Source organism: Sparus aurata, chromosome 13, assembly GCF_900880675.1.
Source record: "Sparus aurata chromosome 13, fSpaAur1.1, whole genome shotgun sequence".
Taxonomy (NCBI): Eukaryota; Metazoa; Chordata; class Actinopteri; order Spariformes; family Sparidae; genus Sparus; species Sparus aurata.
This window is the reverse complement of record NC_044199.1, coordinates 15,273,696-15,287,604: the sequence shown is the minus strand read 5'-3', so window position 1 is coordinate 15,287,604 and position 13,909 is coordinate 15,273,696. Positions and strand designations below refer to the sequence as shown.

At 42.6% G+C, this 13,909-nt stretch overlaps 1 protein-coding gene across 6 annotated transcripts in view; it reads left to right on the top strand.

The window, feature by feature from the left end:
• camkk1a (calcium/calmodulin-dependent protein kinase kinase 1, alpha a) overlaps positions 1-13,909 on the top strand; it is a 72,055-nt gene that overhangs the window by 27,505 nt on the left and 30,641 nt on the right. For all 6 annotated transcript variants that reach the window (XM_030438751.1, XM_030438747.1, XM_030438750.1 and 3 more), the window contains 2 exons: positions 7,485-7,532; positions 9,788-9,841. In XM_030438751.1, coding sequence (XP_030294611.1) covers positions 7,485-7,532; positions 9,788-9,841 — 102 coding nt within the window. The remainder of the gene's footprint in view (positions 1-7,484; positions 7,533-9,787; positions 9,842-13,909) is intronic.

The following is a 13,909-nucleotide window of genomic DNA, read 5'->3' as shown; positions in this document are numbered from 1 at the left end:
CTGCCAAGAGTTAGACGAGAAGATCCCACTTTCATCTTGTTACACTAAATATTAAGGTAGAGCCAGGAGACATTTAGCTTAGCTTAGCTTAGCTTTGTAACAGTGAAAAAGCTATAGTCTTCCTCTGTCTAAAATGCCCCTGCAATGCTTACCAAATATCAACCTGACGGAGAAGGCTGGTGGACAACCAGCAGAGACGTGCTGAAGTCACAGCAGCCAGGAAATGGTCCCACAACCTCTTGTAAAACTGCAAAGAATTGTTTTTACTCTTGGGTTCAGGTATGGAATGAACAAGAAGTGAATGTGTTTACTAGCAAGCTTTGGAGAGGCTGTTCTATGCTCAGATCTTTTGACAAAGCCAACATAGTTTTGTGCTAAGCTAAGCTAACCAGCCACTGGCCTTGGCTTTATACCCAGCATGTAGAAATTTTCATTTTCAGATTGCTTATCAGTACTGATGAGCATCAGTATTTATATACAAGGAAAACGTGGGGCTGAAAACATGCATCATCTGTTTGTGCTAACCCATGAAGACCGAGTGGCTCAGGCTGCTTCCCAAATCTCCATTTTCGCTCTGACTTTTTTCCAATTTGGAGTGAGCATTAAAAATTCATGACATCTGCCAGGAGGTGGAACCCTCTCTGAATTTAACAGACTGCTGCATCAGACTTGCAGACCTGTCATTGTGTCCTTCCCTATCTAAAGTGGAGTTGAGGCACTCTCACTGAACCGTAAAAGAGACTTGTGTTGTGTACAGTTCCCTGCTCTCGCTGGAGCTACAGTACGACACAGCAGCAGGAGAGAGGAGCTTTTCCTGCTTGCACAAAAATCCCTCATGACTGACATTTTGAGTTTCTTCACCGTTGCCTAATGTAACAGTGTCACCGCAGTGGGAAAGAGACTATCTGACACATGCATGTTTTGATACTTAGCGTCAGCTTCCGTTATGTCCCCACCTTTTAGTATAGACAAACTACATGTGGGGAGTCCCAAACTAAGAAACTGAGCAGCGTGAGGAAGTACTGTGTGTTCAGCTTATTTGACGGTTTAACTTCTTACTCCTCTTGTTTTCCGTTTGTTGTCGGGATCTCTTCTTTCGGTTCTCACGCCCGACTTTCTCATCACATTTGTTGATGTCTTTCACTCTATTTAGTACACATAATGTGGAAGCTTTTTTCTCCCCTTGGGGACACATTCACTCCTCTGTTTTTGGTGAAAGTAAGCATTAAGATTATCCATCGAGAACCAAAACCAGTCATTTAGGCTTAACTGTTTGCCTTCTTACTTGGGAGCGTGATCATTTTTGTCAAAACCGTAAAAAAACAAGTGAAGTTTATTTATGAAAAAAATCACAGGATCTGCATTATCCTCAGTGTAGTGCTTTTACGCAACATTAATAGGGAATTTGGGTTGAATGTGGCTATCAATCATTATTAATGATTATCAAGGATAATTGTTTATTATGATAAATTATACGATCCAGTTTACATTAGCTCACCTTGGGAGCACAGCCCTTAAAGAAGGGACAAGATAGACGATTAAATAATTTAGTCTCATAAAAAGGTACTTAACTGTCAGTTTGTATCTCTGATTAATAATGAACTTAATAGCTATGACCATAACAGCTAGTAATGGTATCGCAAGTAACACTGTCTTCAGAAACACAAATGCAAGATTTCAAAATTTTGTCAAAAGTTTGGAATATTCTTTTCTTGATTGTCTAAAGCCTCATCTGGGCTCCGGCTCAACTTTAGACTTCATTTTTACACCGAACTACAGTACAGTACGATTTATTCCCTAGTCACTTACATTTACATCGCTGTGGAAAGGGATTTCTTCAGGGCTAGTATGGGCAGAAAGGTACTACCAAAGTAGTTTTAAAAATACAGTGCCTATAAAAAGTATCCCCCCCCCCCCCGGATGTTTTCCCCTTTTATCGCCCAAAAAAAACCTCTTATGTCAAAGTGAAGACAGATTTCTACAATAAGTTTAAAAAAGAAATACACTGCAAAACAAACAAACCAAATGTCCATCTAGTGCAGCAGTACTCTGAGTGGACTCTCAGGGTCATTTTGCAAAATAGATTTTGGCAGCTGCTCGCTGACGAGTCCCCTCTCTGCTCATATTGGTATTCATGGCCACTTTGTATTCAGAGCAACTTTGCACGCCAAAGTTGATTAAACTAAAATGAACCGAATTAAACTGAATTACTTTCCCCTGTTTTTCCGAGCAAGGACTAAAAATCAGCATGATAATGTTGTAAATTGATAGAGTGCTGACTATGACAACTGTGTCAACTGAGCCTCTTGTAGAAGTTTCTTGTGAAAGTATGTGTGTGTCTGTCATGTATGACTAACTGTATATTGAAATACATTGGCAGCAGAACACATTTGACGGATCTGTAACTTCGGCAGCCCCTTGAGCAAAGATGAATTTTAGCTGTCTGCTCGGCTTCACAGCACATCAGAACAGCAAATTATGCGCTCATCTCCGTCGTTGACAAGTACAGCGGCGACTGGACACACACGCAGAACTCAATCTGTGTGTGTGTTCGTTTAATATTTCATCTTCAGTGAATTGAGGCAGTCTTCTCTCCCATTTATGTTGATCCTCCTCCCTTGCACCGTAACTTAATTCTGCACATTTTTTCCATTTGCACCAGATCCAAGTACACATGACTGCAACTAGAATGGCACTCAGTAGAGCAAACACCTCCGCCAAGACCCAACAGTGCCCTTTAATTCAATCTAGCCTCGTCCAATATTAAACTCCATAGCCCTGTATCACTCTAAATTTCAAACCACCCACAACTGCTTAAAACATATTTAAAGAACATCCGTAACAGCCAGCCACTTGGACAACAGAACAATGAAGATTGAATCATAACGTCCATTCTGTTTTACAATAATAATTATAAGAAGAATAGTGATTTTTCAGAGACAAATTCAAAAAAAGCACTATTGTGGTAGTGTCCAGTTTCTTTTCCTATTTCTTACTGAATAGCAGCTGAAAAACAGGCTAACTTCTATGACAACATATTCAAATCGGCTGCATCCAGATTTTTGGGGGGGATCCTCATCAAGTGTAATCGATCACAGATACAGCCAACTGAATATGGCGTTTTTCCACATTCCTTTTCTTGCAGTGTTAAAGAAAGTGAGATACATTTCCTGGATCCAAAACAAAAGATAGTGGGCTCTATTCTGGACCCAGATCCGTCCTCCATCCAAGTTGAGGTGGATCCGTTTTGTCTACTCCTGCTGACAAACCAACCAACAAACAGACATGAGTGAAAACACACTGTAACCCCCTCGTCAGAGGTAACGCTGCATTCCAGTCAACGTTGGATGTTCGGAATTTCCTCGTAGAAATGTCCAGCTTCCAAGCATTCCAGGCACACGATGCCAAAAGTGAACAAAAAAGGTGTTTCTTTTGGGAAGTGGTGAACCCACACTATCGAACTGCTCAGCAGTGCAGCCTCCTCGTAGGGCTGGGCAATTATGCTAAAAATAATAATCAAGATTATTTTGATTGATATTGAAATCACGAATAATAAACACTCACTGATTCACTGATTTAAAAAAAAAAGTATTTATTGAGCCACCAAAACTCAACTTTAAATATAACTTTTAGAAAAACAACCAGATAGATTAGTAACAAGTAAAAAAGTAAATGATGATAATAAATGTATGTTTGCGGGATGGCAACACGTACCGCTTGTCCAAAGTGTTGACCAGTGTCTTGAAGCCTGGGTTGCTAACTGTACTGATAGGGCACATGTCCTCAGCTAGCATGAATGCCGCAGCCTCCGTTATCTCTCGCTGTTGCCGGGAGCCGAAGGGATATGGAGCGGCATTGTAAAGAGTGTCCTCAATGGAGGACTGTGTTGCGGTGGCTGTGGCTGAAGTTGGCGCTCTTGCACTTTTTTGGGTCTTTTGCTCCTTCAGTACTTTGTCATAGACCACTTTATGGTTAAATTAATGTGTCGTGTTGCCCTGGGGTGCAGACACGACAGTGTGACAAACTTTGCAAACAATTTCCTTCTGCTCCACGTCCGACGATTTGAAGCCAAAATGTCTCCAAAAGACCGAAGTTGTCCTACCTTTCTTTTCAACTAAAGGCTCAGGCTGCTTTTCTGCCATGTTGTCAGTCGCTCGTTCCACAATTGATCCACAAATTCAGTGTTGCCAGATCGGATTGACAGATTCCAGCCCAATCAGATCTTAGAACCTGCCCAATCCACTAAAAACCAGCCCAAATCACGACAGACACCCTTGTGTGTGTGTGTGGGGGGAGCCGCTTCTCGCTGTTAGCAGGGGGGGGGGGGGGGGGGGGGGGGCGGTGGGGGGAGAGAGGAGAAGAGAGAGAGAGATAATAATAATATATTTCTTATATTATTATTTTTTTTACATTTGATTCGCACCTTATTGAATTAATATATTCTTGTTAATTGTTTCTTTCCTTGTTGATTCTGAACAAATGTTAATTACTTCTATGCCATTTTGCCATTCTGCCATTTCTTTTTTCTTTTTATTTATCTATCTATGTTATTCTATTTAATGAATTGTGTCATCTTTGAAGCTTTGGCAATATTATTCACCAAACATTCATGCCAATAAAGCACACTGAAATTGAATTGAGAGAGAGAGAGAGAGAGAGAGAGAGAGAGAGAGAGAGAGAGAGAGAGAGAGAGAGAGAGAGAGAGAGAGAGAGAGAGAGAGAGAGAGAGAGAGAGAGAGAGAGAGAGAGAGAGAGAGATGAGAGAAGAGAGAGAGAGAGAGAGAGAGAGAGGAGAGGAGAGAGAGAGAGAGAGAGAGAGAGAGAGAGAGAGAGAGAGAGAGAGAGAGAGCCCTCACCGTTAGCTGGGGGTTGGCGCTTTTCTGTTCAACTGTATTTAACTTGGTCCTCCGGCGCTCGTGATGGGCTCCCGCAGTTCAGAGTGCTGTTTTCACAATATTAAAAAACCCGCCAAATGTGGACAAAAGCAGCCCAAATTTATTCACCCGCCCAATGTATTTTTTTCCTGCCAGGCGTCAACAAAAGTAGCCCAATTGGGCGGAAAACCGCCCAATCTGGCAACACTGCACACATTCGCAGCTGCAGGCGACACAGGTGCGTTCACTGTGCATTTACAGCGCAGTAATTTTCATACACGATGCGCGGCGGCAAGTTAATCGTATTTCTTCTATTACAGTGTTTTCATGATCGTGAGAAGCCAAAATCGAAATTGCGATCAAAATTCGATTAATCGCCCAGCCCTACCTCCTCGCATATATAAATGAAACGAAGGAGGGAATGTGACACATGAGGTGACGGAAGCCATTAGACATTTATATTTTATGGTACTTTTATTCCCAGAAGCGTATCCAATGTTCTATTTACCCGTGCAGTACAAATTCACTCATCTACAAATGCACCCTAAATCCTTCTCGTGGGTGCCGTCATTGTTTCGCGATGCCAGACAACTGATCTCATTGGAGGAAGTTGTGTCAGACGGATGAAGAGTTTAGGATATAGAATTCCAACTTGAAACGGTATTCCATTGTAGTTTTTTCTGGTGGACATTTGGTTTGTGTGTGTGTGTGTATATTTTTATTTAATTGTAGAAATCTGTTTTCACTTTGACATTAAAGAGGTTTTTTTTTGTAATTCTTGGCAAAGAAGGCAAATTATCTGGACCATGATTTGTTTTTGTAAGAGCAATAAAAGGGGAAAACATCCAAGGCGGCGTAGGAGGTCGGACATCATCGAGTTCCGAGCTGTCTGGAACGCAGTCAACAATTCAGAGTAAACCATGTGATTCTGCAGCAGCCTCGTTGTGCCGCAGCCTTTGCATCATTCTGTCAAAGTTTGACAGCTTGAGGAAATGATTGTACAGATTTTGCAGGATTTAAATACTCTCCAACACAAGTTCCCCCTTCATCGCAACATTCTTCCTGAGGCAGATGTGCTCGTTATTTATCATAACAGCAAAATGCTTGGTCATTGATTCTAGCTGTAGCTGTGGCAGTGATCTATTTGCCATGCGCTGGTATTGATCAGCTTTTTGCGCAGTGGACGTGGAGATGTGGCAAGTTCGATCCAGACCGGACACAAAGGAGTGAGATATGAAGGGAAACCGGGAGGGGAGAGGAGGAATGCAGCGGGGCTGCAGCATTGGCGGAAGCCTAACGTGACAGTCTGACCGTCAGAGCCCTCCAACGATTTATCGCGGCCCAGCAGAGCACTTGGTTCACGAGTGCATGCGTGTACACCTGTGGCAAGCATATTTAAAGCGTTTCTGCATCTTTATCCATTAGTGCTGTCAGAGCATTAACTGCAGCGCGGCGCCCACTGAGCATGTGCCGGAGAACTGTGAGCCCAGCGGAGGTCCTCTCAGACGATTCCCTCCTGCTGCTCTCTTCTTTGGATTCTCCTCATTTGCCTCTTCCCTTTATCCTCCACTGTCCTATTTTTTTTCTCCCTCTTTATCTCTCTCCAGCCAATCAAAAAGCAGCCCACCCTTTTGTCAAGTTCCACCGCTCGCCTCACCTTCCACAGCCTCATCTTCTGTTCCGTCTCCCACCCCTTTGTCGTAATCCCTGCCCACAGTACTTCACAGCATCATTCCCCACAGTGCATAACACAATCCTCACCTCTCAGGCAGCACAGTTCAGTACAGTGTTCCGTGCGAGCTGCATAACCATTGTATTATGTAACTCACTATTTAATGTCATATTCTCTAAAATACCTCGCCTGGTGGTGGGTGAAGTTCTGCCCCGCACCGGTGCAGCACTTTCTGTTTTTGTTCTCCTACCTCCTCTCATCCTGCAAACATGTTCCAGTATAAAGCCTCAGGCGCTTGGTCAGACTCTCTCTCTCACACACACACACACACACACACTGTAAGCCATCATCACCCCGCCTCGCTGTAATGAGAGAACTGCTCTCAATCCATTTTCTCTGAAGCTCCGTTTCCTCCTTTTTCAGACTTGCATCAGTGCTCAATTTCTGCTCAGTGACTTTGCTGTTTATGCCTCCCCTCCCTCCCCACATCACCCCCCCCCCCCACAACCACCACACCACCACCACCACCACCAAGCCCAGCACCTATAAATGCTCCCCACCCATCAACCCCCTCTCCATCCCACTCCCCCCCTTGCACTCTCTGTCCTGCGGTGGTCTGCTCTCTTCTGCCGTGCCCCCGGCTGACTCGCCGATGTGGCGGCGGTTGCTATGGAACTGCAAATCAGCCATTTAAGCAGTGGCACTCTAATGGATTTGCAGACAGTAAACAGAAACTACAGACTGCATCGTTGCCTACATCTCAGGCATAAATGACTCTCCACACATGTACACACACAATGGGGGGCGATTTGTCTCTTTATCGGACACTCTGTTTTGTCCTCGATGAAATAATTCTCTGTGCTGCTGATCAGGTTTATTTTTGATGATTTAGTTCCTCATGCTTCCTCATTTTTTTTTTTCTCTCCCCCATCTCGCAGGACTGCATCCAGTTGAACCAGTATAAGCTGAAGAGTGAGATCGGAAAGGTGAGTTTTGTCGGTCTTCTCTCTTCTGCCACTTTCCATTCAAGTTCATGTTGTTTGGGAAAACAGCAGCAGCTTGAAAAGGACAGACCCATTTGCTCAGTGAGAGCATGACTACCAGAATCATTCACAGCACGGCCACACTAAAAGTTGTGAGTTGTCTTTATTATATGGTTTACAGATACATATGCACAAAAATGAATTTGATATTATTCAGGCAAACACCACCTGTCCATCATCCTCTGTGGCCTTTAAAGGCCTTATTGCGTAAAACAAATTTGACTACATTGTACTAGTCAATGAGGAGAGTCCGTCAAATGTGGGATCCTGTCTGAATTGTCCCATGAATCTCACACATGCTGTTTGTAATGTAAAACAGTTCCAGTTCGTATTGTGCGAAACAGTGGAATACATCGCTCAATATACGGCATCAACACCAACCTGGCTTTAACTCTCACAGAAAATGTTCTGAAAAAGGTGTAAATCACAATAAATCTGGCCCTACTGACGGCTAAAGTTACGGGAAATGATGGTGAGTCAGTTTTGTTAGCAAGCTAATATACAGGGCCGGCTATATGAGGTTTAATTTCTGGCTTTTGGTGAGTGTTAAACAAGTGTGTAGTCTTTCTAATGATGTCTTTTCAAAGTCTTCATGCTTCAATCTGAAAATCTGTGACTTTCTTGAGTTGAAAATGTTTACTTTTGTCTCGACAGACATCGTATGTGTAATTCAATATTTGTCTCTCTCTCAATCTACTACTGTACAACCTTTGAGAAAGCGGGTCCTATGGTGGTCCACTGGAAGAGAAGGGACAGGGATAACACTTGACTTCTACATGTAGCTATTTCAAAACTGTCCAGTAATGGGTTTTTTTCTGATATTATGGCCCACAAGCTTCTACATTGTTGACTACATCTGACTTTGTACCTGCTCAAGTTCTTGGACCTAAATGATAACATGCTCACAGTTGCAATGCTAACATTTAGCAAGTGATGTTTACAGTTTCCATAATCTTAGTTTAACACGTTAGCATTGTAACATTTGCTAATGTGCCATCACCAGAGCAGCACCGCTAGCTTAGCTAACAAAATAGAAACAAACACGAGGGATGAATATCGTGAGGAGGAGGAGGGAAGAGAAAGCAAAATGGCAACATTTCAAAGCGTTCATTGTCAGTGTTGTGAAGGACAGAACTGGTATTATAAGCTCCGACGTTTGAAACTGTACAGAGGGACACACTGAACTGCAACATGTCTCGTTTCTGACAGCACACCAGTTCCACTCAAGTTTTTGCATTTCAAAAAGTGACGCTCTGAGAATAAACACTTCTGTTGTTAACACATGAGGGAATTGATTGTGGCGGCAGCGGAGAAGAAAATTGAGAAACTGGCAGATCGAAAAGAATGAAGCGCACATCATTCATGTGACGAGTCTAAGCAAATGAGAATAAAAGACGATACACAGGAAGAAAATTGAATTGAATTTTGTGATCAGCGCTGAAAAATGGCACGAAACCACCTCTATTAGAAAACATAACGATTGTTAGGTGTTCACATCAAACACTGGAGAATGATCTTCCAAAGCGGCCCTCGTTGTTATAGTTGTTAAACTTTGTTCCATGCATTTGGAAGAATTCACTCTCTTACGAGTATGGACTGAAGCCACAGATGGATTCCTCTCCTCTGTCCATACGACCAATTTCTTGTGAATACATTTTTCTGGAATAAATCCCGAGTCACTTATGATCTGCCGGCTGGCAAATCTGGACATCAAAGGTGATGTGATTTAAGATTTATGTAATTTATGATTGATCGGATTTTCACACAGTATCGTTGCTCATCAGAGAAGAAACCGTGCGGGGAAAGAAGATCTGTGGTGGAAAACACACATCCTAGGGCTTTGTGTGTGTGTGTGTGTGTGCGTGTGTGTGTGCGTGTGCGTGTGCGCGTGTGTGTGTGCGTGTGTGTGTGTGTTTGGGGGGGGGTGAAGAACCACTCCACGCTGCCAAAGAATAAAAATGTTGTTTTTTATAGTAGAAGCGGTGCTGCCTTCAAAAGCACTCTGCCAGTGTGGTGCTGCCGTCTGTTGTCAGAGCGATGCTTTAGGAATATTAACAGCATCCCTCGCTGGTTTTGTTGATGACCCACTTTGTTTTAACCCGGAGCTGAACAACAGACATTGAGTTATCCTTGAACAAGCTGTGAAATCCCTAGAATTTGCACATGAACGTGAATCTCTTGTGTCTGTTGCATTGCAGGGCTCCTACGGTGTAGTCAAGCTGGCCTACAATGAGGATGACGACAAACATTACGTAAGTCTGTGCAATCGTTTTTGGGGTTTTTTTTCAGAAAATTTCAGAAAACTTCTCCCTGATTAAAACCTCCAGATCAGTCCCTTGAGGCCACAGACGAGCTTTACAGGATCTCACCAGTGCTATTGATTTTTTTATTTTTTATTTTTTATTTTTTTTCAAGCTGTGAGCTCAATCCCCTCAAATTGCATCAGTTGCCTCAGAGGAAACGAGAGTGGCGTCGAAAGTGCACCCAAGACTGTATTATCCACCTTCAAAGCAGAGCCTGTTTGTGCAGCTTTGAGGTCACCTCATAAGGGAGATTGTTGGATACGAGGCGGCACGCTGACATTAAGTCTTTCTGGTTGTTTTCATCGAGGTGATTTGTTCCTGTTAGAGCTCTGTAAACTTAGCCCCTCTAAATGTAAGCCACTTCATGTTCGAACATAACTAAGCCCGCCTGTACAGTCACAACAATGAAAGTGTGTTGGATGAGTCACGTTGACCTAATCTGCCAACACTGTATGGGTCTAAGATGTCCTTTTGAATCGGAGCCAGAGTCGGGGTTGGAGCTAAATACAACCTGATATCAAAACAGCAGCCTTTGGATGGGGCTGGTGCAGAACAGTTAAACAGCACTAGTTTATGTAAGGAAACAGGCGAAGCCTGTAAAATGAGTGAGATAGGGTAGTGCAAATATAAACAGTCGCTGGAGTGGAATAATGACACGCAGCTTTAAATAATGCCGACCTGCAGAGCCTCTCAGACAAGCTGCAGAATACAACCCTGTCTCCTAGAGACGACACGACAAACCGGCAAGCGCGTTCTACAAGAAAGTTGACAGCGATTCATAGCATGAGACACAACATGTTTGCTTTATAAACATTTAAAGGGACACTATGTAGTTTTTGGATGATAAATTCAAACTCAGAACTGTGATATTTACACTATGAATGAGGTAATAATGCAAACTCAGAGAAATGTTTTTTTTTTTTTCAATAAGCGATTAAACAAGCTGTTCTCAGAGGAAAATAAGGCCCAGAACATTGTTTGAAGCTAGAAAGGTGGCAGGGTCCGCCACATATAAACAAAGTAAACAGTGTGAAATGTTGTTGTTCTTGTTTATTCAGTCATGACAACAAAAAGAGTTTGGTTATTTAGTTTGTTTAAGCATAAAATAATATTTCTCTTCTTCACTTCGCTTGTGCACAATCGTTCAGTAGCCTTTAAGGGCCACTCCTTCAGTTTTACACGTCAGGTTCACTTTGTTCTCGATGAAGCTCTATTTAGATTCAACAACATGTACCACATTGAAGTTCTCATGAAACATCTAGTGGAACGCTATCAACATATATTAACATGTTTCCCTTCAAAACAGGCTGTTAAAGAGGGGGTTGTCTGGGATATTGATTGGCGCTCACAGTCACGATCAGCGCAGAATGTGTGCCATGGAGCTATTGGTCCTCCAACTCTGCCTCCGAGAGGATGGAGCCCAGTTTTCTGTCAAAAGGAAATCCAATTCAGAGGTGGAGTTCTTGCTGTGTTTGGCTCCTGGTGCCCCTGAGGCTGACCCAGGAAATAGGTCTGCTAACTGAGCAAACCAAGCTAACAGCAGCTACATTTAGCAGCAGTTAGCAGCTACTTCATAAATCACCTTGTTACTGTGACGGGGTTCATTGAGAAGCTGCTGGTAAGCAGTAGGTATGAACTTACTTTAGCACCAAGTAAACCTGTCTGTCCAGAGTTGAGCAGCTGGAGGACAGTAGAGGGAAAACTATAAAATGTTTTTTCTCCATACAGTATGATCCAGTTTTACTCAGATTATATGTACAGTAATCCGTGAGGCCAGGCCCCCAGAAACCCTCCTGATCTGGTGGCGTCCTTCTTATTATACATCCATGGCGGCAGCATAAAAATAAGGTGAGCTCTTGTTGGACGCAACGTAGGTACCCATCCGGTGTTGTGTGCAGGATGATTCATCAGCACATTTTTTTTTACATCCGGTGTAAGTTTAATCCATGGTCTAACACACCGTGAAACTGTGTTAGACTCCCTCTCGAGAGAAAAAGTTTGCAGACCGCTAGCTAACGTAGTTTTAGCATCCTCAGAAACAACTGCACGACAACAATACATTGCAGTAAATGGGTCCAAATATAAAACCTCCATCAAAAAGCTACAAATAATGCTCAGAACAGCACCAAACTTCAGCAACATTAGAAACAGGGTCCCAGCACATATTTTGTGGCATCAGACATTTTATATCATTGCTGGATTTGTCGGAATAGATAAACAAACTCACCACCTGAGAAGCCTTCCTTGTTGTAGGGAAGCCCTGTGAGTCGATTACCGAGTGCAGTAGAGTTCCGCAGCTCAATGATGATCATTACTGCTTCTGTTTTCTGTTTTATGCATTATTAGAGACAAAAATGTCAGATCCTTTTGGACTGATAAGTGCGTTGTAACTGTCCTCACATTACTACGTCAAACAAATGTTCCCGTCACATGACATCATCTCATTGTGCACTCAACTGTCCAAGTTTTGGTTATTCTAGGTGATGTATTGTAGGCAACTGGACTTGTTTCAGTTTCCTGAGGACTTCTCGTTTTTTTTTTTGGTTTTCTTTAATTATATTTAGATGTTTCACCATACAATACACAGTGCACTTCCACATCTACAAAGCAAAGACTCTTCCCACACTGCCACTCCAAAACATTTCCCTTTACAAACAGGATCAGCTAAACTTATCAGTAGTATAAACACATATTTTTGTAGGAGGCTGTTTTTCTTGGTGAGAGAATCCAAATGCAAATGTAGCCTCAGAGGTTTTCTTTTTTGGCAGAATCATCTCTGAAACCACATATTCCCCTAAAAATGACAAATGTAAGATCCTGTCCAATGAAACTCATTTTTCCTTCCTCCTCAATCTGTCCTTTTTCCGCCTCCACTCTTCCTCTGCATGTGTGAGCATGTTTTGCGCTGCATGTGTCTGCATTTAGTTTTTTCCTCTTTGTTTTCTGCTTTTTCGTGGAAGCGTTCGTCATATCGGATGGTGATTGTTGACGCTGATAGAAAATGTTACCTTCCGGTACAGACTTCGGGTTATTGCAGGCCGGCCGGAATGACAGACACATCTGCGGTAACAAAGCCAGGAGTCAGGAGAGACGAGCAGATGAGTAATGGCGGCATGGGAGGCTGAGTCTGTTTCCTGGCAATCTGAGTTGGTTTCACACAAAACTGATTGGATTTTTGTATGCGGAGCATCTGCAGTATGAGCCCACGGACAGTATGCACAGATATAATTGCACATGCGCGCACAGTGATTCATGCACAGGAAAGATCATGTATAAAGAAAAACCATCCTTTCTGCTGTGCTAGTTCACCTGTATTCACCGAATTAAATGAGCTTTTTGAATATTATTGATTTGATTATTGATCATTTTTGTTTTTTTAAGAGTAGCACTTAACTGAGCTCTCAGCCTTGACATTGACATCCTAAGGAAGGCGCCGATGAATATTTATGTTGAATGAGCACCAGTGTTCAATTGAAAGACGAATAAATTGACTTCATAACCCCATGAAAAATAATACGATGGCAATATTTTACCAATGTTTTCTTGTCCAGGTGAGAGCTGGAAACCAGGTTTATTTTCCAACATAGCAGCATATTACTGAAGGTTCTTATTTTGATGTCCTGTGATGTGTAATTACTGTGCTCGTGACGTTATCAGCAGGCATCCTAATGTGAAAACTGGACTCCTCCATTTATAAGGAGAAATCTTGTTGCTCTCTACTTATACTTCTGACAAAAAAGCTGCTGGAGGATCTGAGGTTCGTTGTGTGAAACTGAACAAGTGCTTTTAGTAAACCAGTTCCGCTGCTCTGTGCGAGAACTGCGACTCAATCTGTCCAGAAAACGCGGATTTATGTTGCTGCTGTGCTTTACACAATTCTCCTCTCAGAGATGAGCTGCACACACAATCAAATCAAACACAGCACGCATCAGAATCCCCCTCCCCCATCATCCATGGTCATTTTTAACTTCATTGTTGCAGAAGAAGCAACATCCTTATTATAAAACGGCAGATGAG